At 31.8% G+C, this 24242-nt stretch overlaps 6 protein-coding genes across 12 annotated transcripts; 2 read left to right on the forward strand and 4 right to left on the reverse strand.

Moving 5' to 3' along the window:
- The first annotated feature begins 899 nt into the window (after positions 1 to 899).
- Positions 900 to 3087, forward strand: LOC117217378 (charged multivesicular body protein 7). Its single transcript, XM_033464941.2, has 5 exons — positions 900 to 1246; positions 1322 to 1618; positions 1714 to 2485; positions 2564 to 2759; positions 2834 to 3087. The coding sequence occupies exons 2-5, from the start codon at positions 1341 to 1343 to the stop codon at positions 2920 to 2922; spliced, it is 1335 nt and encodes a 444-aa protein (XP_033320832.2). The 5' UTR covers positions 900 to 1246; positions 1322 to 1340; the 3' UTR covers positions 2923 to 3087.
- Positions 3088 to 3272: 185 nt separating this feature from the next.
- On the reverse strand, positions 3273 to 6552 carry LOC117230122 (beta-2-glycoprotein 1). 2 transcript variants are annotated; one of them, XM_033487243.2, is made up of 5 exons: positions 6386 to 6552; positions 5391 to 6315; positions 4610 to 4649; positions 3956 to 4491; positions 3273 to 3880 (listed from the first exon to the last, which is right to left on the reverse strand). In XM_033487243.2, exons 2-5 carry the CDS (start codon positions 5425 to 5427, stop codon positions 3504 to 3506), a joined length of 990 nt encoding a protein of 329 aa, XP_033343134.1. In that variant the 5' UTR covers positions 5428 to 6315; positions 6386 to 6552; the 3' UTR covers positions 3273 to 3503. The 2 variants fall into 2 exon arrangements, with proteins under 2 accessions (XP_033343134.1, XP_033343135.1); XM_033487244.2 differs by having other exon boundaries at positions 4573 to 4649.
- Positions 6553 to 6683: 131 nt separating this feature from the next.
- On the reverse strand, positions 6684 to 10557 carry LOC117230117 (clotting factor C). 2 transcript variants are annotated; one of them, XM_076524395.1, is made up of 8 exons: positions 10341 to 10557; positions 9744 to 9780; positions 9278 to 9661; positions 8782 to 9194; positions 8492 to 8707; positions 7692 to 7990; positions 7291 to 7618; positions 6684 to 7217 (listed from the first exon to the last, which is right to left on the reverse strand). In XM_076524395.1, exons 1-8 carry the CDS (start codon positions 10375 to 10377, stop codon positions 6970 to 6972), a joined length of 1962 nt encoding a protein of 653 aa, XP_076380510.1. In that variant the 5' UTR covers positions 10378 to 10557; the 3' UTR covers positions 6684 to 6969. The 2 variants fall into 2 exon arrangements, with proteins under 2 accessions (XP_076380510.1, XP_076380511.1); XM_076524396.1 differs by lacking the exon at positions 10341 to 10557 and adding an exon at positions 9989 to 10087.
- Positions 10558 to 11377: 820 nt separating this feature from the next.
- Positions 11378 to 13654, reverse strand: Pus1 (Pseudouridine synthase 1). 4 transcript variants are annotated; one of them, XM_076524401.1, is made up of 7 exons: positions 13499 to 13654; positions 13154 to 13292; positions 12601 to 12987; positions 12137 to 12479; positions 11812 to 12067; positions 11587 to 11732; positions 11378 to 11519 (listed from the first exon to the last, which is right to left on the reverse strand). In XM_076524401.1, the coding sequence occupies exons 2-7, from the start codon at positions 13224 to 13226 to the stop codon at positions 11459 to 11461; spliced, it is 1266 nt and encodes a 421-aa protein (XP_076380516.1). In that variant the 5' UTR covers positions 13227 to 13292; positions 13499 to 13654; the 3' UTR covers positions 11378 to 11458. The 4 variants fall into 4 exon arrangements, with proteins under 4 accessions (XP_076380516.1, XP_033343131.2, XP_033343130.2 ...); XM_033487240.2 differs by having other exon boundaries at positions 13398 to 13582; XM_033487239.2 differs by having other exon boundaries at positions 13363 to 13582.
- Positions 13655 to 14367: 713 nt separating this feature from the next.
- MetRS (methionyl-tRNA synthetase 1) lies at positions 14368 to 19444 on the forward strand. The gene is made up of 16 exons (XM_033487226.2): positions 14368 to 14599; positions 14994 to 15145; positions 15230 to 15337; positions 15422 to 15571; positions 15656 to 15781; positions 15862 to 15983; positions 16068 to 16184; positions 16256 to 16294; positions 16384 to 16548; positions 16716 to 16992; positions 17100 to 17481; positions 17557 to 17770; positions 17848 to 18084; positions 18379 to 18715; positions 18791 to 19024; positions 19099 to 19444. Exons 1-16 carry the CDS (start codon positions 14497 to 14499, stop codon positions 19246 to 19248), a joined length of 2913 nt encoding a protein of 970 aa, XP_033343117.1. The 5' UTR covers positions 14368 to 14496; the 3' UTR covers positions 19249 to 19444.
- LOC117217342 (ionotropic receptor 75a) lies at positions 19393 to 24141 on the reverse strand. 2 transcript variants are annotated; one of them, XM_076524393.1, is made up of 9 exons: positions 23906 to 24141; positions 23580 to 23755; positions 22167 to 22484; positions 21862 to 21989; positions 21612 to 21773; positions 21272 to 21474; positions 20498 to 20712; positions 19940 to 20208; positions 19393 to 19872 (listed from the first exon to the last, which is right to left on the reverse strand). In XM_076524393.1, the coding sequence occupies exons 1-9, from the start codon at positions 24114 to 24116 to the stop codon at positions 19545 to 19547; spliced, it is 2010 nt and encodes a 669-aa protein (XP_076380508.1). In that variant the 5' UTR covers positions 24117 to 24141; the 3' UTR covers positions 19393 to 19544. The 2 variants fall into 2 exon arrangements, with proteins under 2 accessions (XP_076380508.1, XP_076380509.1); XM_076524394.1 differs by having other exon boundaries at positions 19730 to 19892.
- Between the last annotated feature and the right edge of the window lie 101 nt (positions 24142 to 24242).

A 24242-nucleotide genomic window follows, 5' to 3' on the forward strand; every position in this document is an offset into this window, starting at 1 on the left:
GTAGTTAAGCTTTCAGACTATTTTTATTGTTTGATCATTATTCATTTATGTATGTTTCCTCAGTTACATAAAGAAACTAGAGAATATTCTGCTTTCCAATCTGCTATGGCTTCCCTAAAAAGCTCTGAAGTTACTTGATTTTCTACTTTTCTTACACCTTATTTTTATAAATGTATAAATTTGAACATTTTTTCTTATAATATGCTATATTGTAATATCTTAATTAATTTTAAGTTCGTAATAGATTAGTGTATCTTATATCTTTCCTACATTCATTTCGATCCAAAAAGTCTGTTGTAAATAAATTTTCTTAATTTTTATAATTTCTTAATACAATGTAAAAAAATAATATATTATTTGAATACATTTATTAGTCTGTGATAAAGCTGTGATAGTAATATAATTAACACACTAGTTGTAAAGGAATATAATGTATCTTGATACTGTTGTTGGATATGGTAAAATATATTTTCTATATGTTTTTGTACATATTTATACCTTTCTATTTAATAATGTTTATATTAGTTCGAACTATTTTTCATTATATTTATTATTAAATGTCCATAAGTTTCGTGTGTAATAATTTCATATTCATAATAAAATTTGTATTGAAATATAAATTACAAATTTTGAATCTCTTATTTAAAAAACATAAAATATAGCTAAGTGTAATTTGTAATTAAAATGTATTCTGCAGGTGGGAGATTCTATATTGGACCGTTCTATATCTACTGTTACTAACAGACTACAAAAACATCGTCAAATTATTAAATATTTATCAAAAATAGTAAATTATTTGTTAAACAGCATGGGTGTAATTGAAAAAGCAACGATGCATAGTTATGTTTAATTTCCCGCCCTTTTGGTTCGACTGACTGGTGGTGTACTCTACAGGTGAATTCTATTATTAGCAATAGTTTTCCTTGAATAAGCTAACGAACAGCTGATTAACTTCAGTGCATAAAGACGTAAAAAACATCATTTACGCGATGCAACTTAAATGTTCTTAATTATTGATTATTACATACGAATATTACTTGTTTAAGTTTATTGTATATACACGTGCAGCAAAGCATAATTATCTATATGATAGATGTAAACAAAATTTTAATAAGGTTCACTAAAAATTTCCACTTTTTTTACTGAAGAAAGTTTTCAATTGACAATGAAATTTTGTCGATATTCAACGAATTAAGTAAACATTCTTTTTATATGCAGTAATAGCTTTGTATTATAATTGTAAAAAGTAAGTACTATTCTTGAATGTTTATATTACAATGTCACAAATGCATAGTTTAAAGAACTAATTAAATTCTTCCAGGAAAGAAACGTCCAGGGAAATGGAAAGTGTGGACAAAAATTTAGCACTACCGCCTGATAAAATGCCAAAATGTTGGAATGAAGAGGAAAGAATGAATGCCCTATTTTCCCCTTTCCGAAGCAAATTGGCAAATCCCTTGGATTGGTCATCTAAATATAAGTTTTGGCAAAATTTGATATACGAATGGCTGAATTACAAGCTGCAGTGCAGTTTTTCCATTGCAGACTTAAATGTAGCTTTTAAAAGAAAAGGATGCACACCAGTTTGTTTAGTAACTGTTGTTGAAGAACTTCTTCGGTAATGTTAGTTCTATTCTTAAATGCATGTTTGATTAATATCAATTTGAAGAAACTTGTTTCTGGGTGATTATTAATTTATGTAATATTTTGTAGAAATAATGAAATAATTTCAGAGGTTGATCTTTTGAAAGAACCTTGTGTTTCTTGGACAGCATGGTCAATCGACATCTTTGTAAAACGACCACTTGCATGGTCATTTTCCAAGGTCAAAAGTTATGTTGTTAGCAATGAAATTAACAAGGAAACTATATACATACATTTGCAAGTCCTTAAAAATCTAGGGGAACTGGTGTTCTCTATTTTGAAAAATAAAAAAGAAAATGTTCTTGTAGCATTTTCTGAGATAGTAAAAGATTGTAAATCTGAAATAAACAAAGATATATCAGATAATACCGTAATGTTAGTGTTAATTTGGTTGAGACGGGAGAAAAGAATCACCTTTACAAAGAACACAGATAATGATGAATTATTGATAAAAATTACTGTTCATTCAACCGATAATGTAACAGAAATTGAAGAAGGATTATACAAACTGCTCAAACAGGAAAACGAACTTATGAAAGAAATACAACTTATGGAGGAAGCAAAACTTAATGTCATAAATGAAGCTAAATCCTATTTAGCTAGAGGTCTACGCCAGGTAGCAAAAACACATTTAAGAAAAAAATTGGAATTAGAAAATACTATCCAAAAACGAGCACAAACACTCGATAATATTCGAATTCTTATATCACGCATTCAAGATACTCACACAAATACAGCTGTATTATCAGTTCTTAAAACAGGATCTGATGTATTAAAGAAAATGAATGAGAGTGGATTATCGGAAGATAATGTTAAGGATGTTATGGATGACTTATCCGAGGTAATTGTAAATAACTTAATTCCACTCATTTTTATTTTATATAAAAAATTGTGAACTGATATTAATGGTAAATTTTAGATGTTGGCAGAACAAAACGAAGTACAATATATATTATCAAAATCCTTTGAAGATAACGAATCAAATACTGATTTGGAACAAGAATTGGAAGAATTAATGAAACGCGATGAAGTTGTTTTCCCGATAATTCCAAATTCCCCATTGAAAAGCACTGTTGATGAACTTCAGGATAGTTTTAAAAACTTGAGTTTTGGAAGTAAGATATTTATAATGGTACAAATATAACACACAATTTCCATTGTAATTCTCCTAATAACTTCCTTTTTGTAGGTCCTACGATATCCAAAACTTCTTCACCGGAATCAACATCCCAATCAACCCGAAAGAAGCAGAAATTAGCCGAATTTGAATGTGCATAAAATATGTACTCTAAAATTGCAAACTTTGATTCTTGCGATATTTCAAAAACATGATCAATGTATAACCATACATATCTTTTTATTTACGTGTTTACACGATAACAATACTTGTAATAAAATGACATCAAGAACTTATGTAAATATAATATTCATGACTTCTTGCAAGTTGAATGTATGCTTTAAAAATTTGTAACGGTATACTTTTATTTTATATTTAAATTCATACTTAATTTTCAATTTTGTATCCATCTAGTTTCTCAATCATGAATATAGCTTTTTTATAATCTTGGAATATTGCCTTTAATCTTATAGAACTTATACCTAAATAATGTTGTTTTGTGATACATTCATTGCTGAAAAATATATTTATTTCATGTACAGCTTTTATATTCTTTCAAGTTTTTATCACATTAAACTTTCGCCATTATAAATGTTCTGTATCATATTATACTGATATTTATAAATAAAACAACATTTTTATAACGTATAAAACATTAATTTCAGTCTCTGGAAATAATTTTGATAATTTTTGATTATACGTACAAATATTATTTATGCTATGTTATCGTAGAATAATAATTCTATGCTAAACTCCTAACATCAATGTCTGGTTTAAATAGTTCCTCTTTATTTTGATATATAATGATTTTATCATTTAGCCTTTCTATTCCAATAAAATTATTTTCTGCTTTGTGTGTTATTACACCATGTGAAGTCCAATTAATAAATATATTTATTAGCGGACCTGAATCACATCCTAGTGGCTGTGGAATCCATTCACCATTATCACTACACTTGACAGTTGTGGGTAATGACAGTGTTCTGCCATCATAACCGTCGCGATATTTTAGAGTTGATATTGTACCAGGTCTAGATGAATCGCATGATACATAATCTCGACCAGGGTATTTGCAATCAGCAACTACTGAAGCTGAATTTAAATTTGTACAGTATACCTCTGAAGTAAAAAAAAGTTAACAATGTTTCTATACAAATGTATAATCACATATGCTGAGTTCAAAAATTTTCTTACCTTCACACTCAGGAATTTTGTACCATACACCATGTATACTACAGAATACATCAGTAGAACCTTTAATCTTAAATCCACGATTACAACTGTAGACCAAATGTGTTCCTTTCTGAAACTGAAAGTCTTGTCCGACATGACAGTGCTCTCCAGATTGGCATTGTGATTCATGCAATTTCCAATCACCGTTTCGTGGTTGTGGCGGTGTTTTACAAGTTACTGATGGCACATAAGAAGTGACAGTATCTGTTACCATAGATGTTGCTGGTGGTTCTGGATAGTTTGTAGGTGATGAAATTGTTCGACATAATGTTGGGTTTTCATCTGAGCCATCTATGCAATTTATTACTCCATTACAAGTTGAATCCCCATCTACACAAGCACCATATCCACAGCGAAATGTAGTATATGGGCATATAATGCCTCGTTTAGAACATTCAGCTGTTGTTTCATCAGATTTATCCCTGCAGTCTGGTCGTCCATCACATAATAATGTACTTTCTATACATTCTCCATTTTTACATCGAAATGTATCCAGGCTATTAAAAAAGAATTATTTCATAATTAATTATGTATTACCAGAGATGAGTTTATTCTTGTACTCTACTCTCTGGTATTACCAAAAAAAATTAATGGTATTGGAGTATTTAAACTCACCCACAATACCAACTTTGCCCATGTCCAGTTTTTAATACACCTGCGAACAAGATGGAAATATATTTTGTTTTTATGAAGAAATTCACAAAAATTGGAATCAAATAAATATCCTTTGTTCAAGATATTGTAATAAATTAAGTATGTTTTGAAGCTTTATATCCTAAAGGTGTAATTATGTTAATTACTCTTTTGACGTTTAATAATTTCTATGAAACTACAAATGACGAAACGTAATTTCATAATACTTTATTCTGATAAAGAAATTTCTTAAAGTAAAATAACTTGTGATTAGTAAATTCTAGATTTTATACATTTATGATAAAATTAAGTTAATAATTTGAAACACTGAAAAAATAAAAATCATTAAACAATATCAATGCACTAGTTTCACTCAGTTAACATTATTAGAAAAAGTAAATATCCATCAAACTTTTATTTTATACATATATATATATATATATATATATATATACAATGTCTTCAATTTACAGTATTACTAATGTTGGGATATAACATTCATATTTTTCACAGATATGAACAAATTATTTTTATATGTCAAATAAAAATCTATGATAAACGATGAAGCTATAACATCTTACAATATCAAAGATAATTTTTCTTATTCATTTATGCTAAACACACTAAATTCAGTCATTATAAATTTAAAAATTCTTTCATTTAAGAGTACTTGAAATTAGTTATTTGTAACTATTCAGTTAATCTTCGAAGTTATTTAATGAATTTAGTAAATAATTAATTTAATAAAAATATCTATACTTACTAATTGTTAAAAAAAGTGCTATTACAATATTTTTCATATTAATGGAGGAAACTTTGAAAGTCACGATTCAGCTCCTCAACTGGTACCCGCTGGTCGTATACTAACCATAAGAATATCTGGAATTACCGGACTCAAGCCAAACATAATTTCCAACTTGGAAATTCCAGCAGCAATTGTACACTAGTATGAGTGTGTTGTGAAAGGGGATAACACAACACACACAAGGATTATGCGCGGAAGAGAGAAGTAAACAAGTAATATATATATAGTAAAGATTCCTTTATCCGAACATTTATTTTCACAATATTCTGATATCCAAATGTTCTATTATCTATCACTGTATTATTTAGATACTTGAATGACGTTTTGAGATTTAGAATATTTTGGTATCAGGATATTACAAAAATAAATCTTTAAATAAGAGAGTCTCAACCGTACTTTACATCATCTAATAGAAAAAAGAAAGAATAATACGAAGGGTTATCTGTTTACGATAATGACGGTAAGTCTGATGCATTTCAATTCGATGGTCGTCTTAATCATAGAAATACAAGAATATGAGGTGCATTTTACAAATCTTGGTTTTATAAAAGCAACCTTTGACATTATACATCGTTTTTCTAGGAGTACCTGCTGCTCTTTCTTAGAACTAATATACATATTTGTAGTAATTACTATAAAGGTAGTTCGGATAACAGAGTCTTAGCAGAATCTTAGTTCAGTAATTAGCCTGGCAATACTGTTTTCAGCAGACTTTTTAGATTAAACTTACTGTAGAATTAAAGTATTTTCATGTCTTTCTTTGTTTGCTATTCTGTTGATTTTTACAAGATCTCCAGCTCCTTTGAAACAGAAACATTTCCAACAATATTTGAAATTTTTATTCATTTAATCTTGGTAGTCCTCAATAACAGTTTGCAGTATCCTAATAAAAAATGTTGTTATAAAATTGAAATCGTGGGAAGAACTATCTATTCTTACATTTCCCTTCTTACCTTCCTGATTTTCCTTCTCTCATATTTCTGTTATTTGATTCTCAACACACCTGCAATTTTCTTACTCTTCTTCTTCTTTTCTTCCTTTCCACTCGCTTGCTGCTCCAACGATTGAGCTTTGTTTCTTCGGTTGTTTCGTCCGCGACTTGAACTTATATATCCAAAATATTTTTACTGGAATTAACATCTAAATCTATCCGAAAAAGCAGAAATTATCCAAATCTGAGTATGTATTAAATATGTATTATTAAATGAGAAACATTGGTTTCTGTGATATCTCAAAAACTTGATCAGTGTATAATCCATATATATATATTTTTATTTGCGAATTTACACGATTCTGATAATTGTAATAAAATGGCATCCAGAACTTATTATGTAAACAATATTCATGATTTCCTGCTTGCTGACTGTAAGTTTTAAAAGTGTATTGGTTTAGTTTGATTTTATGTTTACAAAATTATTGCTGCTTCTTTATTGTCTCGGAATGATTTGTAATATTACAGAACTTATACTTAAATATTATTAATAGTTGATAATATTCAATGGTCTACAATGTATTTGTCTCATATAGTATTTTTATACTATTTCAAGTTTTTATCACATGATGTATGGAATCTCTGGATATTATCAACTCCAAGAATAAAGTCCTCCATCCACTGCATATGAACAGAAACAGCAGTGTATAAAGAATATGTGGAACTATCACATTGCCTAGTTCCTCCTACCACTTTTGTTCCAAGACTAACACTAACAATGCCCTTCAAATACCATAGGTTGCTCCATTGGAAAATTAGTCCACCACCACTGTCGCCGTCGCATACTGATGAACCTACAATTTGTATACTTTTTAATAAACTTCTACACAGTACAAATGAGTTATTTTAATTTGTGAACGTATTTACCGTTCGTGTAACCCGCACAGAACTTATCGTATGTGATATAATTTTCAGTCTCATAGATGTTGCTTTCTTCTTTGCACTTCCTATTAGAAATATATGGTACTTTAATTGTTTGCAATATGTAGCTAGATGGGCCCAAAGCAGTTCTACCAAATCCTGCTACTCTTCCAATCATATCAGGTTCTAATATAATGTTGCTGGAATAGTCTAAGCATATAGGTTGTAACAATGTCGAAAATACAAAAGGATTAGCTACCTCTAATATAGCTATGTCTGCTTTGTAAGCTCCAAATATTCCGTTGTAATCGCAAGAAACATGGACTTTTTTTACCTGCAAACAGCATATATTAATAAAGGCATCAAATATAATTTTTAAGTAAACAATGAAATATAAATATGCGTACCCCCGTTCGTACTAATGTAATATTATTGTGGTATGGAGAATCATAATCTCTATACATAATACCCGTCGCTATAAAAAATTTAGAGGCATCGTGTTTACGTCTGTTATTTTCATCGTAAACACAATGAGCTGCAGTAATTACTAACTTCTCGTGAATAATGGTTCCACCACAAATAAACTCTTTCGGTGCAGTCGGTGTTACAGCTCTATAAAGTGTTGCATGCCATGGAAACTCAGTAATATTAGCAGTAGTTCCATTTACAATAAGTGGAGTAGTTGATTTAGGAATGATACCGCACACTAAAACATGGATTAAATTATATCATAATTATGCATCCAACAAATGCATATAATAAAGTAATGTAGAAAAACTTTAGAACACTTTACAGGAATAAATAATAAGTTGAAAGATAAACAAATGCGTCACATATTTATTGTTTATACAAATATGATATCTTACTGGTATTTAGAAATATGTAAAAATTGCTATAACATATGAGAATTACCTAAATATATAAAAGTATATATCAGTCTTTGACAGTTATTCTAGTCATTTCAAATCACATTCAGGCAAATATTATTCATGCTACGTTTTCAATTTTAATTTCATATCTTTCAATATTTTAGCATAATAATTCTATATTAGAGTCCAAATATCAATGTCTGGTTTAAATAGTTCCCCTTTGCATTCATATATAATAATTTTATCATCTACTTTTTCTATTGCAATAAAATTATTGTCTGCTATGCTTATTTGCAGTGCAAATGTAGCCCAATTAATAAATATATTTATTGGCGGACCTGGAACGCATCTCAGTGGTTGTGGAGTCCATTCACCATTATCACTACACCTGACAGTTGTAGGCGATGGCAGTGTTCTGTCCTCGCGATAACTGTCGCGACATTTTAAAGTTGCTATTGTACCAGGTTTAGGTGAATCGCATGATATAAAATCTGGTCCAGGGTATTTACAATCAGCAACTATTGAAGCTGAATTTAGATTTGTACAGCGTACCTCTGAAGTACAAAAAGTTAACAATGTTTTTATATAAGTGTACAATCACATGTGCTGAGTTCAAAAATTTTCTTACCTTCACACTCAGGTATTTTGTACCATACACCACTTATACCACAGAAAACATCAGTAGAACCTTTAATCCTAAATCCACGATTACAACTGTAAACCAAATGTGTTCCTATCTGGAACTGAAAGTCTTGTCCGACATGACAGTGCTCTCCAGATTGGCATTGTGATTTATGCAATTTCCAATCACCGTTTTGTGATTGTGGCGGTGTTTTACAAGTTACTGATGGCACATAAGGAGGGAGAGTACTTGTTATCAAAGGTGTTATGGGTGGTTCTAGACGTTCCGTAGTTGATGAAACTGTTCCACACAATGTTGGATTTTCATCCGAGCCATCTACACAATTTATTACTCCATTGCATTTTAAATCATTCTCAATGCAAGCACCGTAACGACATCGGAAAAATAATTGTTCACACCTTGGAAAATTGTACAAGAAACATAGATTAACTATAGACAATATATATAACTGTAATTATCCATTGACTGTCTCGCAACTTACAAGATTCCTCCACATTGAATAAACGTTTCATCTGAACCGTCAGAGCAATTTGCATTGCCATCACACAGATTATTTTTAGCAATGCATTGCCCATTGTTGCATTTGAATTCATTGTCTCGACATTCTGAAGATGAACTAATTGAAGTATTGCATTTTGGCAATGTTTCATCACTGTTATCAACACAATCTTTTACTCCATTACAAGTTGCATCTCCATCTACACAAGCACCATATGCACATCGAAATGCAGTATGTGGGCATTTAATGTCTGCTTGACTACATTCTGCAACTGTTTCATCAGATTTATCCTTGCAGTTTGCTTCCCCATCACATAATAATATACTTTCTATACAATCTCCATTTTTGCATTGAAATTTTTCCATGCTATTGGAAAAGAAAATTGGTTAATAATTTATTATGTATTTAACATTCCCTCAAAATAGCATATTGAAGTTTTCAGCCTCACCCACAACTCGATTTTCCATGTCCCGTTTTAAATGCGCCTGTGAAAAAATGAAAATATATTGCTTTATGAACAGATTTACAAAAATTGGAGTCAAATGAAAATTGCTTTATTCAAGATTCTATAAAATTTTCAATAAAATAACTATATTCTGAGTCTATATCATAAAACTGTAATTATTTAAATTGTTCTTAGATGTTTAATAATTGAAATAAAACCGCAAATGATAAAATGTAATTTCATAACACCTTATTCTGATAAAGAATCTTCTTAAAGTGACTGATATGTGTAACATGTGTGACTGAGATTGTATAAATGTCTCTCTAGAGTTCAAGGTCAACAATAAACTAGTTTTTGAACATGGCTGTAGATTTGTTTTCTTCAATTTACAGCATTGATAATATTGGTAGATAGTATTTGTATCACTTTATTAATATAAACAAGTTAATCTTATATATTAAATAAAAATTATGACAAACAATGAAGTTATAATTTCTTAGAAAATTTTAAAATACACTACATTTTGTCATTATAAATTTGAATAATCTTCTGTTTAAAACTTTTTGGAATTAGTTACTTGTAATACTTGTTTATACTTACTAATTGTTAAAAAAAGTGCTATCACAATATTTTTCATATTAATGGAGATAAACTTTTAAAGTCACGATTCAGCTCCTCAGCCGGTACTCGCTGATCGTGTACTGATCTTGAATCAATCGGGAATTACCAGATTCAAGCCAAACACGATTTCCAAGTAGTAATAACAGTTTTAGTGTGATTGTGTTGTGGAAGGAAACACAGCACACACATGAAACATACTCTCCCTGAAGAATTATACGCGGAAGAGTAAAGTAACTAGCATATAGCGTACATTTTGCAACATTCAACAGAAAAAAGAAAGAAAAATAGGAATGGTTATCTATTTGTGGCAATGATAATCCTAATGCATTTCAATTCAATGGTCGTTTTAGACATGGAAATATAATATAAGAGGAGCATTTTTTAAATTTTGATTTCATAAAGCAATCGTTGCTAAGATTCTTCTTTTTCCTGGGAGTATTTGCTCCTCTTTCTTAAAGTTAATGTATATATATTAGTCTGGAGATTAGTATAGCAACACTGTTTCAACAGATTTTCCTCTACTTTCTTTTTCAGGTAATTACTACATAATGTTAACGTGAGTTTTAGATTATCTTGCTGTAGAATGAAATGATTACGAGTGAGGCATAATTTTGATAGCATTATGTTTTCCACAGAAACTTGGTTATGTCCTTTTTCATTTGTTATCTTGTTGATTTTCACAAAATTTCCAGTTTCTTAAAAGTGGAAACATTTCGAACAATATTTACAGCGTGTTAGTAAAAAATATTGTCATAAAATTGAAGTCGGGAAAGGACCTCCTATTCTTACATTTCTGTATTCAAATTATCAACCCAATTGAAATATGAATGAGAAATAACATTCTAAATTGTCCATAGCTTCATTGCATACATGTTGATTTAGTTAATATTTTCAAGATTAATTACACCTAGAATAAGCAGGAAATATGTATATGTGCATTATTTTTATGTACTACTTAAGTACTAAGCTGCATAAAATCTTTGCAGTTAATTGCAGTTATTTATAAACTAAATAAATTTAATTATTAAGAAATGTATTTCGTACAAGTTTGAAACGTAAATACAATGTTATTTATTATGAACAGTATTTTCATCATGTCAAACATCTCTGGTACAAAATCTTTTTGGTGTGAGAGATGATGCCAACCAATTTAATGTCCTATTTTATACTGGTTAAGACAAATACTTGAATTATGTTATAAAGAAGTAATTATAAAAAAGGATACGTTTTTTCCGCACATTCCGTGTCTACTATGTTTTTAATAATGTAGTCTTTATAAAATTGTTCCACTTCCTTATCACATTCTTCCCAATCTAATGCTTCATGAATTCCATCATTTCCATACCTCTGGTTGTAATATCGGTAATGGACCTACAAAAATGTGTAAATTTTATACAGGTATTGATTCACAGAAGTCAACTGAATTTTGGTATTTTTGTATATAACTTACATGATGTAAACTTAATCCAAGACCCGGTGCTACAGGAATATCTATCCTCTCTAATGAAAACGCCGTGTTAACAATATCTGGCGTAACAATATTCCTACAGATACCTACTACTAAAGATACCATTTTTCTAATTTGATGAAGCATGAAGCTTTGTCCTTTAATTTCTAACACCGCAAATTCCATGTTATTTGCGACAAATAATTCAGTACAATTAAATGATATAATATAGCGGCGACCAGATGGATTTTTGGGTCTCCTATAAATTAGTATTTTGCAATCTTCCGCATTACTACATAACAACGTAATTAATCAAAACACAACTTACACTTTTATAGTAAAATTATGGAAATTGTTTGTGCCTTCTAATAATTTTAAATTTTCATTGAGTTTATCGATCATATCTCTGGTTAATCGAAATTCGTTATATGGTTTTCCATCTATAGTAGAAAGTTGTTCTAAGCGTTTGTCGACATCTATTTCATCTTCTGTATTTAATAAGGAATTTGGATCTTCTGGTGCTAATGCGAATGTTGGTATAACATATCTGTATGTCCTTGCGTCACACTGATTTTTACTATTAAAACCTTTTGTTACCCTTTTAAGACCAAATACTCTAATTTCCTTAGGCAAATGTTCATTTATTACCTCTTGCTTTGCTATATCTCTTGCTAAAAAATATCATTTAATTGTGTTAACTATAGAGATTAAATAATGTACTTTGCATCTATATATAGTTACAAATATAAATTAAACAATCATTTAAGAAAATGCTTTGTTTAAGAGACTTACGTAATTTAAGAGAAACAATTTGTCTAACTGCAGAAACACTTTTATCTGTACGCGCAGCTCTCTGAAACTTAAGTTCCCGAATATCATCAAACTGGGCCTTGTTAATTAAATTAGATTTAAACAAAGCAAGTATTAAATCCTCTTCTATCGTTTTTAGGCCAGGATTTCTTTGCATTCCATAGTAATCTCTGCCAAGATAACCCAGCATTATTACAAAGTTGCTTGTTTTTTGTCTTATTTTTTCAGTTGTTTCTTCTACTTTCGGTACTTTTATTGCAACTTCATCATTATTTTCATCATTTACATGCCTTTTCGTATTTTTCTCAGTACCATTCACCTCTGTGATATTAGCAGTAAGATCTACTGACATGTTTCGGTAAATGTTAGCTGTGAACATAAAATTGTTTTAATAATTTACATATTTTTCCATACGATAATCTAATACGTTAGAGTCAATTAATGTTATATTTACATAATACAAACAGGAAAAAAAGTTTAATTGATTTAAAAGGAATTTATATTTTACAAACATTAATTTTGTTAAATATCTTACCACACTGAAGTCTTAATAAATGGAGAAAAGATAAATTATCGGTTATACTACAGTGTTTTATAATCGAAAACATTTGCAGATTTTTAATCTGTTACAGGCTGATCATAAAATCGTAAAATTTCCCATGCACATTTCTAACCTACAAAAATCGGACGTATTGTAATATGAAATTACTAATGAATTAAATACAATAAAAATGATGGATGGACCTTGATAACGATGGACATATCGGAAAGTTACATACTTTTATATATCGAAAATTATAATTTCAGTTACTAATACTCATTCTGCTAAACGCATGGGAAAGAATGGAAAGAACTGTGTAGTAGAATACATCGTACATACATCAATAAACACAAACGCACGCGCGCGATGCATGCAGATGCAGCAGTTCCTTCGATCACACTTCTCTGTTGCAGCTGAGTAAGAACAAGTGTGTATATACGTGCCTATATATGTAGAGTAAGTTTCATTTAGAGTCCCCTATTGTGGCACGGTGTTTTCTACAGAGTCGGCAACAGTCGGTAATTCAGGACCATATACAGCTTGCCTAATTGGCTGATTGTAGCTTACAATTATTGTAGAATTTGTAAGATAGAAAATTGCACTGCATGAATATAGTGTTTGTACGGATCTTAAATCTGTGAAATATCTACCGAGATTATATTTATGACATCGTTATTAATATCTGTTAATACCAAAATTACAAATGAAGTGTATAAGAGGCTAGACTCCCTAGCGAGCAGATAAAGATAGAGGACGAAAGTAAGGTAAAAATTGATGATGCCGCAGCCATAGAATCCAAGCAGTTTTATGCCATTAGATGATTTTTTTGGATAATAATCTGACATTCGCGCACTGTATTGAGCCTTCTTCTTTTGAATGATACCAAATTGCTCTTTAATTGCCTCCAATTGTTCACCAATAAGTTTTAATTGCTCACTTATCCAAAAAAACTTTTTGAGATGTCTAGTGACTTTTATAAGAGACTGGGGACTTTTAAAAATACGAAAATTCTTGAAACAATGCGTAAAACGTACTGTAAGCAACTTCCATGACAATATATATGTTTATGTACATTATGAACAATGTATAATAAAAATTAATGTTACTATGTATGTACGTTGACTTACCGTTGGCATGCCTGTGAAGCTACAAGCGCACATATGTCATATGTATACACTGAGTATGTATGTAGAAAGCATATGCATATTCAACACGCTGCGCTGAATATATGAGATATAAGCCTGGTCTGGCATTTACTCGTCGCTCACATGTGTCGGTTGTGTGCTGAACATATTTTCATCTATTTATTGTGAATATTTATTAATTTATTAATAAAAATGATTATTTCAACGAACGAAGGCAATCCAAACACGTTAAAGCTGATAGTTGCAGCTAAAATAGCTGAAAAATCTGTTACCATGCAGACGGTAGAACCAAGTAGTGAGTAACTTAACCTCTCAGCTTGAATTTAATTTCCCATCCACATGATGAAATCTCAGGTGTTTGTTTCACCTGGAGATTTCCAACACGTGGGTGATGCAATAATATATAATCAATGAATATTTTCTTATTACTAATATAAATTTCTGTTTATTTTTACAATTATTTATAACTCATATGTTAGAGTCATTTACCATTTTGTCTCTGAAAAAAATATTTAAACATTATATTCTTATTTATAAATATCTAATGTTGTAGGTAATTTTGTTTAGACATTGTTAACCTTAATTTAATAACATATTTTTGGAGTTGGTTATACTTTGATCATTGTAAAGTTCCTAAATTTCTAATTCTTATTGATAATATCACATAATTTTTATTGTTTTATGTTTAGCAAGTTTTCTGGGTCGTCTACCTGCTATTGAATTATCCTGTGGGTCAGTGCTATTTAGCACTAGTGCAGCAATGCAACTGTTAGTACCTCTACCTGAAGAATCTAAAATTGACAACAACAAATGGTTAGAGTGGGATATTTCTCAGTTACAGGTATATAATAATAAATTGATCTATCATTAAAACCCAATGTACAGATATAACTAAATCTAATACTATGACTATTGTATACTTTAGCCAGCTATAGTCTCTTATGGCAATGTAACTAATGCAAATACATCTGGCTTGTGGTATCTATTAAAAGAGTTAGATGGTGCATTAGCAAATAAAAAGTACTTAATTCAGGTAATAAGAAATATACATACCTACTGTTAAGAAAACTGCATTAACAATTTTGATAGAACTGAGACTTAATTAACAATATTTTAGGATAAAAATGATTTATCATTGGCAGATGCATGCATTTGGGTAACTATATGGTCTACTATATTAGTTACAGAGATTGGAGAAGAACTATGCAAACACTACCCATCAATTAAAAGTTGGTTATCAAATATTGAATTATTACCAATTATTCAAGTATGGAACTTTTTTATTATCAGTTTAATATTATATGTATACATACGTTGTTATTACAATTAAAGCATTAATTCATACGTTTAGAATTCCTTGAAAGAATACCAATTTGAAAGAGGTGTTAAGGCAATTCTCAGTGTACAAGCTGCATCATGGTTTCCTGTTAATACTATTATGCAATCTTCAAAATCCTCTAAGCCAGTTCTAAGTAATGTACGTTTCCTGTGATCAGAGTATTCATATAACAATACACAAAGTGTAATTTTATAAAACTTTCAATTATTTTATTTCAGATTAGTCCCACTAAAGAGAAGGAAAAAGATGTTGAAGCAGTTAGTAAAGAAGAAATTCAGAATGTTACTAGTAATTGGTCGTCAAAATCCTATCCTGCTGTGAAGAACTCATCTTATCCTATGTAAGCTTTAATTTAGACGAATCTGTGTATATGCATGTACATAGAGTACTGAATATGATTTTAATGAACATGTTTTATGTTTAGATTGCCAAGAAAAGGCGAGAGAAATATTCTAATAACATCTGCATTACCCTATGTCAATAATGTTCCTCACTTGGGAAATATTATCGGTTGTGTACTTTCTGCTGACATTTTTGCCAGGTATGTTTTGTAACTAGATTTCTAAATATTATCAAAATGGATTTATTTTAATTTATTTGTTTTGATTGCAGATATTGTAGGCAACGAAATTATAATACGCTTTTTGTTAGGTATGTATCGTTTTATGAATATCTATAATATTAATGTCTGTAGATTTCAAATATAAAATATAACACAACTGAATGTATCGACATTACAGCGGAACTGACGAATATGGCACTGCTACAGAAGCCAAAGCTTTAGAAGAGAAAACAACACCGCAAGCTGTATGCGACAAATTTTTTGATATACATAATGATGTATATAGATGGTTTAGTATAGGGTTTGACTATTTCGGTCGTACTACTACACCAGAGCAAACAGAGTAAGATGGATCTCGTACTACCTGCATTATAGGATGTAATTTTTTAAGGTTTTTGTCTAAACTTTTGAACAAAAGATTAAGATTTTACCATTTTCTTTTCTTTCTTTGCTGTCGTATTAACACAAAGCAAGTACTGATGTTACATGTGTGCATTCTTTTACTTCTAGGATCGTGCAATCTTTTTTCTCTAGAATAAAATCGGAAGGATATGTGTTTAGCGAAACGGTAGATCAACTTCTCTGCGAATCTTGTGATAGATTCCTGGCAGATAGATTTGTAGAAGGCACGTGCCCAAGGTGTAAGTATGAAGATGCGCGTGGCGATCAATGCGATGGATGTAGTCATTTAGTGAATGCAACCGAGTTAATATCACCTCGTTGCAAAATGTGTAGTAACAGACCAGTTGTGAAGAAGTCGGAGCAGTTTTTCTTGGATTTACCTAAGGCAAGTATTAGTGTAGTTCATATATTCTATGATCAACCCATAGAAAATGAGAATAAATATCAAAAATATGAAAAGAATTTTGCATTACTTATGAGATTCTATCACAGTTAGAGGCAAAACTAAAAGAATGGTCTGCGACTGTGGAAAAAGGATGGTCGACCGTTGCCCGAGTAGTCTCAAAACCATGGTTACGTGACGGTCTAAAACCTCGTTGTATAACAAGAGATTTAAAATGGGGAATTCCCGTACCAGCGAAAGGTTTCGAAAATAAAGTGTTCTATGTTTGGTTCGACGCACCATTTGGTTATATCAGTATTACAAAGAGATATACTAAAGAGTATGAACAGTGGTGGAAACCTACGGATGTAAATGTTGATTTATACCAATTTATGGCGAAGGACAATGTACCTTTTCATACGGTAATGTTCCCAGCTTGTCTGCTAGCAGCTAATCAAGGTTATACAATAATGAAGCATTTAATGGCAACGGGTAAGTTTAACAAAAAAAAAAAATATACTTATATTAAACATAAACTTCAATTTTTAATGTTTTATTTCTATTTAGAGTATTTAAATTACGAAGACACCAAATTTTCGAAATCCAGGGGAATTGGAGTATTTGGTACCGATGCTAGAGATACGGGTATACCGGCTGATGTTTGGCGATTCTACCTTGCATACGTTAGACCGGAAACGCAGGATTCAAATTTCAATTGGGCAGATTTAGTGACTAAGAACAATAGCGAATTATTAAATAATTTTGGTAACTTTGTGAACAGGTGTGTGAAAAATTGGTCAACTCGTTGATTGTCTCTGTTTAAGTATGATATTGAAGAATTACTTTTCACGTATATAGAGCTTTGATGTTCGCGGAAAAATATTTCGATTCAAAAGTTCCACCGATGGTACTTCAGGAAGATGACTTAATGCTGTTGGCGTTAGCGCAGCGTGAATTGTCGTCTTATATTCAGGCTTTGGAACAAGCGAAGTTGCGAGACGGTTTGAAGCATGTTTTAGCAATATCTAAGCATGGAAACCAGTATATGCAGTTCCAAGAACCGTGGGTGAAAATTAAAGGAACTGATGATGATAAGTAAGCCACTTCTCAACAAAATAGTACTGTAGAATTTTCTTTCATAGACGTACATTTTTATTTTTTTTTTCAACGTTAGTCTTCAATTTTTTTAGACTGATATTATTTAATTGTAAAATACATAATAGGTTTTTTACAGTTTTGTTCGTGTAGAAATGTTTACTTGCTAAAAGATTAAAAAACTTGATACATCAAATTACATTGCAGGTCTGTGTCTTAGCGCTTGTGAATAATATCTATCTGGTGGTGTTGTAGCCCATTGGAACATGATGTTTTATGTTTTTTTGTTCGCAGGATAAGAGCTGGCACAGTGATCGGTATATGTTGTAACTTAGCGTGTCTATTGGCAGCACTATTGGCTCCATTTATGCCCAATACGTCTCGCGAACTGAGAAAGCAAATAGGATTGGATAGCAGCAATTATGGATACATTCCTGACATTATTACTAACATACTTCCGCCAGATCATAAAATTGGTAAACCCTCTCCACTGTTCAAAAAGATTGAGGATAAAGATGTGGAAACATTAAGAAAAAAATATAGTGGAAAACAAGAAGGAGCAATTAAAACTAACGAAGCTAATGATGCGAGTTGTGATGTGAAATCTTTGGAAGCTGCAATATTGGCACAAGTGAATAAAATTTAGAAAAAAAAGTTGTACCGAGACATCGATCTCTATTTAAATATTATGTTTTTTATGCTATAGGGCACTAAGGTCAGAGAACTGAAATCCAAGCATGACAAGAGCGTTTGGCAACCCGAGGTTCAGGTTCTTTTAGGCTTGAAGAAGAAGCTTGCTGATCTCATGGGCGGAGAAGCTAAATCTTCTGAGCCTGGAAAAAGTAGCAAGAATGATAAGCCTACAGCGGTGTCCCTACCTGAACAAAATCAAGATGCTTCAATCGATGTGGTTGCTATTGAAGCAGCTATAGCTAAACAAGTATGATAAAACAAATACATGTCAACAAATATATACTTAATTTCAGCATTTTCTAATGTAGACTCTTCCTCTAGGGCAATCTGGTACGTGAATTGAAAAGTAAAGAAGAAAAATCCGTGTGGCAGCCCGAAGTGGAAAAACTATTGAAACTTAAGAAACAGCTAGCAGATCTCACTGGAGCGTCTCCAGCATCGACTGACAAAAAGTCAAAAAAGAAGAAGTAACTTAATTACAAAACAACTTCGGACATCCATTTCCCATTGACAGAAAATGATCATACTATTTTGTAATAAAGTTCCATCCTTCATTTTCTATTACCATACAATTTCCTTAAAACTGCATTCATATCTGTGGTATTCCTCGTCAAATAATGTTATTAACACATTTTATTTAATAAAATTAATTTATACATCAGTAAAATGAAGAAATTGTTACAATTTTCTATTTTATACCCTACTATAGCGATTAGTCTAGAGTCCAGAACGTTGGCATGAAAACGAATCAATTAATGAAGAAGATATTACTTTTTAATTGAAGTTGTAATTAGTTTTGTTCTCGGTGCAGGTTTCTGTTTATCTACTGCTTTATTCTGATGCTGAATTTTCTTCGAATGTTTTGATGTTGTTATTTTTACTAATTTTCTTTGGGACATACGGAAAACAACGTTCTCGATCATACAAATTATAACAGACAATATTACACCAACGAGTAACAATATTATGATCGATGTTGTCTCAAGAATAGTTACACTTGATACATAATGTTTATTTTGTTCGCAAAATGGCTTCCTTGAACTCCATTGGTGTATCTGTCTGTTTCGAATTCCCGCAGTAGTCATTCTTATTAATCTGCAATTAATTGATGCAGCCTTAAAAACTCAAAATTTTTATAATCTCTAACACATAACTTTCTCACCCTATTTTTGATATCTCCCGGAACTGACCGTTCCGCATGAACCAGATGGCCAATACAGAAGGTCGAAGCAAATGTATTTCGGTGAGCTGGCAGATCATTTGTTTGGTAAACAGACGTTCAATTACTGGATAGGCATCGACGGGATTCGCATGATATGCGTGTCCAGGAGACATAACAGATGTTATACCATCCTGCAACTCTTGAAATCTCTTCTCCTCCGGTATATTTTCCCAATGTCTTTTAAAATATTCAACCTCGGGGTCTGCAGACTATGAACAGTTTAATTTGGCAATATTAATTGTTACTTTTACTATGGACTATCAATTATGGATATTTGTGTATGCAAGCACCTATACATTCCCTTCAGTTGTGATGGTATAAATAATATTTTCTATGTAGTTCGTTGTAAATCAATATTACATTTAATTTTCGGAATCAAAGATCGCTTCGATTATATATATTTATTTATTTATTATATATATTCATTAATATATATATATTTTATAAATATTTATTATATAAATATTTGCTATATCATCACAACCTCCAGAAATTTACACTCATTAGGATGTTGAAGAAGATCTCTTTGCGAGCCGAGAGTTTCAGCTTGCTTTTCACCAGCGAGTACAAGGAATCGTTCAGTTTGTCCAAAGGAATATTTAGTCGACTTGATACCATAGCCGCTGAATAACAATTATACACAAGCAGACCGAAAATCATAGTTTGCAGTAAAGCAATGCGACCGGCAAACTGTTTGCTTTCAAACGGTAGTCCTGTAAATTAAGATGATTGTCTCTGACGCGATAAAACATACAAGCGTACCGAAGAATTTCAATTAACTAAAAGTCAAAGTCCAGGTACAGTAGAATCTCGATTATCTGTACTAATCAAGGGAAGCATCATCAAAAAGGAAATTTGCAAACTCATGTTATTTCTCGCGGTTTACTTAAGGCTCCTTTTTCGATTACGAAAAGTTAAAAATGTGGAAAAAATGAAAAATATGCATCTTTCGTGCGGACGCTACTGTACCTCACGTATAGTTAACAAACATACAGTTAACAGACCCAAGACTGATAAGGCAGTCTTATCAATCATTGAAAACGTGATATTTTGAATGATTTCGATTACACAATGTTAAGGAAATGATAGGCACTTTGTGGTTTTGCAAGGCCGATAAGTAACACGTGAAAGCACTGAGTCACTTCGAATTTTATACTCATCCTAATTCGTTTCGAATCTGTTGAATTCGATCGATATTGGAAATCGAATACGCATATCATTTGCTTATCAGTATCGAGACCGTAAGTATTCATCATTTGTGTTTTACCGCACCTTGTTGACATATCGCGGCAATGAGAACAAAAACGCTTTCCCCATTATTGGAATTATTGTCTAATTTCCAAATCAACCATAATGCGAATATTATCAGGATCGACAAGGCGAAAATCGTGCACCAGACGCTTGCTTCGAATGGCCGAAAGACCGTAGTCAATTTACTTTTCAGCGATGGCACAGTGAGAAACATGAAGCAGGTTCTACGAAAACGTTAACACTTAATTGTTCTCTGTTCATTAATACCAGAAATTTTAATTTTTATTCTATAAAATAAAGAAACTGGAGTACATAAATCCATTTACGGACAACTCGATACGTTTTTAATTAGAGGATATACCTAGCGGGCCAAACTTGCAGCGCTACATCGGCGTATGCAAGTCTTTCTTTCGTTACAATCGACGGAAAAAATCCCAAATCGAATTTCCGCTGTTTCAGACCATTCATCAATGGGCCGTTCTTATCATGTTTCGCCCAGTAATTCAGTTCTATTACGTCGAGGCTGTAAATGAAATATCCGATTGATCATGCCTCCTTCGATTAGGGAAACTACAGAACCCCAAACCTCCGGAACGGTGAATAAATATTACGTGAAATTGAACATTTCAGCCATGTGTACCGTGAGAGCAAAGCCGAATCTTGCCCAATTATCTAGCGGCACTACATTCGGTTCTTGAAGATACGTTATCAGATCATGATCCTTCGGCCTGTTTCCTACCTACGTGATAATAGTATTTTGAGATGTCTACAAGGTGTTTCGTTTATCTTTGATTCCTCGTTATTTTTATCATTTTATCATGTCAGATCTGCTTCTTTCTTGTTCCATGATAAATATGAGTCGGGAAAGTACAACATAATAAAATCATAATTGAACAGTACCTACGACGATACTTACAACGCCAGCAGCCTTCACCTTTATTTGGTGGTGGTTCCATCTTCTGGAGAACGTGTCGTCTAACAAATTAACGCTTAAGCCAGTGTTATTTGTCCACGTACCAAATTCTGTGATAATGAGCGAGCCACCGCAGTGTTTGCAATGATTGTAAACGTCGTACAGTGCGTAGCCATCATCGTTACGTATAGAGATCATAAAATTGGTGATCACGCTGAAAGTACTCTCGTTCAATAATTGCGCGGTTTCCGTCAAATTCTTTCCGTCCTCTTCCAGGATTAACCAATGATGCAGGTGCTCGAATAAATATTGAGCCGAAGCCTGAATTCGATTTGTTTAAAAAAAAAAAAATCAGTACATACTACCAATCGTTGCATTACCAACAAATATCCATTGTTTTGCTAAATCTTGTACTTCTGGTGATATCTTCTGCGTATTTTTAAATCTATTTTTAAGGGAAATTTATTGATTAGAAAATATTCCGAGTGTACAGAAGTGTTCAAGAAAAATTTCTGCATCTCCATTCCATATCAAGAAGAGGATTGAGACAAATTGATGCAAATATAGAGAAAATATTCATTATTAGATATAGATGATTCTTGTTCTTCTTCTACAAAGCACGTACATAAATGTTCTCGTTCCTTTCCTACCATCATGGAGAAGCCTAAATAACTCGATAACTAATTGCTTAAAATTAATGTTATTGGTTCCAAAATGTTCGAAATGATCCCATGCACCGATTCCATGTTTCAAATTGCCGTAATTATGTTTATTTCCAAATCTGTTCTGCGAAAAATGTTTATACATACAAACCTATTAAGATCAGATTTTACTGTTTTTTTTTGGCATGATCTTGAAACTTTTTACAAACTTAAAGAAATTTATCATAAAGTACGATCTTTTAGCATTCATTTAAGGCCTTTATGAAATCAATAAAGCATTATTTTGTATATTATCTTTTATAGGATAACAGTAACGTTTGTGACAGAATCAAAAAGCTTTTTTCGACTTCCGTACAGCGCCAGTTAGTAAGTGATAAAATAGACCCTTCTGTTTTCATCAGAATAGTGGTGTCACCATTCACTAATCGGCGCTGCGCGGACCCCTGAACAGAGCTTCGAAATTTCGCCATTAGAGACTTCACTTGTCATAAATGCCATTATTTTTAATTGTCAGTTTACATTCGACCTTAGCAACGAGAATCATCTGTTCTCTATATTTATAATAATGAACAAACATTTCCGTATCCTCAAAATATTTGTTTCACCCTCCGATTACCGTATTCAAGTCCCAATTACATTATCTAATTTTGTTTCTTCAAGAATTTAATAGAAATGAATTATTAGTCTCCCAGAAAAGATGGACTATTTATTAGTATGACCAATAAAGAAAAGCGCACGAGTTTGTTTCAGTTACTTCGTCGTATATGTTCGAGACATGATCGTCTTCATCCGAACATCCTAAATCCAGAAAAACACCTAAGTTTCCGTATTCCGTCCAAAGAAAACGCAACAAATCGATGTTTGATCCAAACCGCGTCAACGAGACTGTCATCCCAGCATCGTTCAATACTTTGGCTGTCTTGAAATCGTCTACATCGAAACAATATGAGAATAAAAACACCAGACTCCTCGAAAATGTGGTTCACATTATTTTAAAAACAGATAAATAGATCAGTAATTAACTACTCTAAAGACAGTGCGGGCTTTTGATTTCTCGAAATACCGATAAATGAAACTTACTTTCAGGATTCCCGCAAGAGAATCCGGCGACTCTGTTGATCTTCTTAAAAAGGAAGTAGTCCCGAATGAAATCGGTATTATCGGCACAAGAGGCAATAATTAATTGCAGACCGAGGAACATTCGAAAGTACATCCCACTTGCGATCCACCCTCTTCGTCGTAGCCTGCGAATCAAACAACTGCATGCAAAGCATTCGTGCTGCAGCTTCATGCACGTAAAGTGGTTTCGCTCTTCTATTTTAGATGAGAAATCATGTCAATTTTGACATGACGGTTTTCCACGGAACAAAAGCGATCCTTTCGTACCGTGAAAATCCGATAACGTAAATGAACTGCG

The sequence above is a fragment of the Megalopta genalis genome, chromosome 9 (assembly GCF_051020955.1).
Source record: "Megalopta genalis isolate 19385.01 chromosome 9, iyMegGena1_principal, whole genome shotgun sequence".
In the NCBI taxonomy this organism is placed as follows: Eukaryota; Metazoa; Arthropoda; class Insecta; order Hymenoptera; family Halictidae; genus Megalopta; species Megalopta genalis.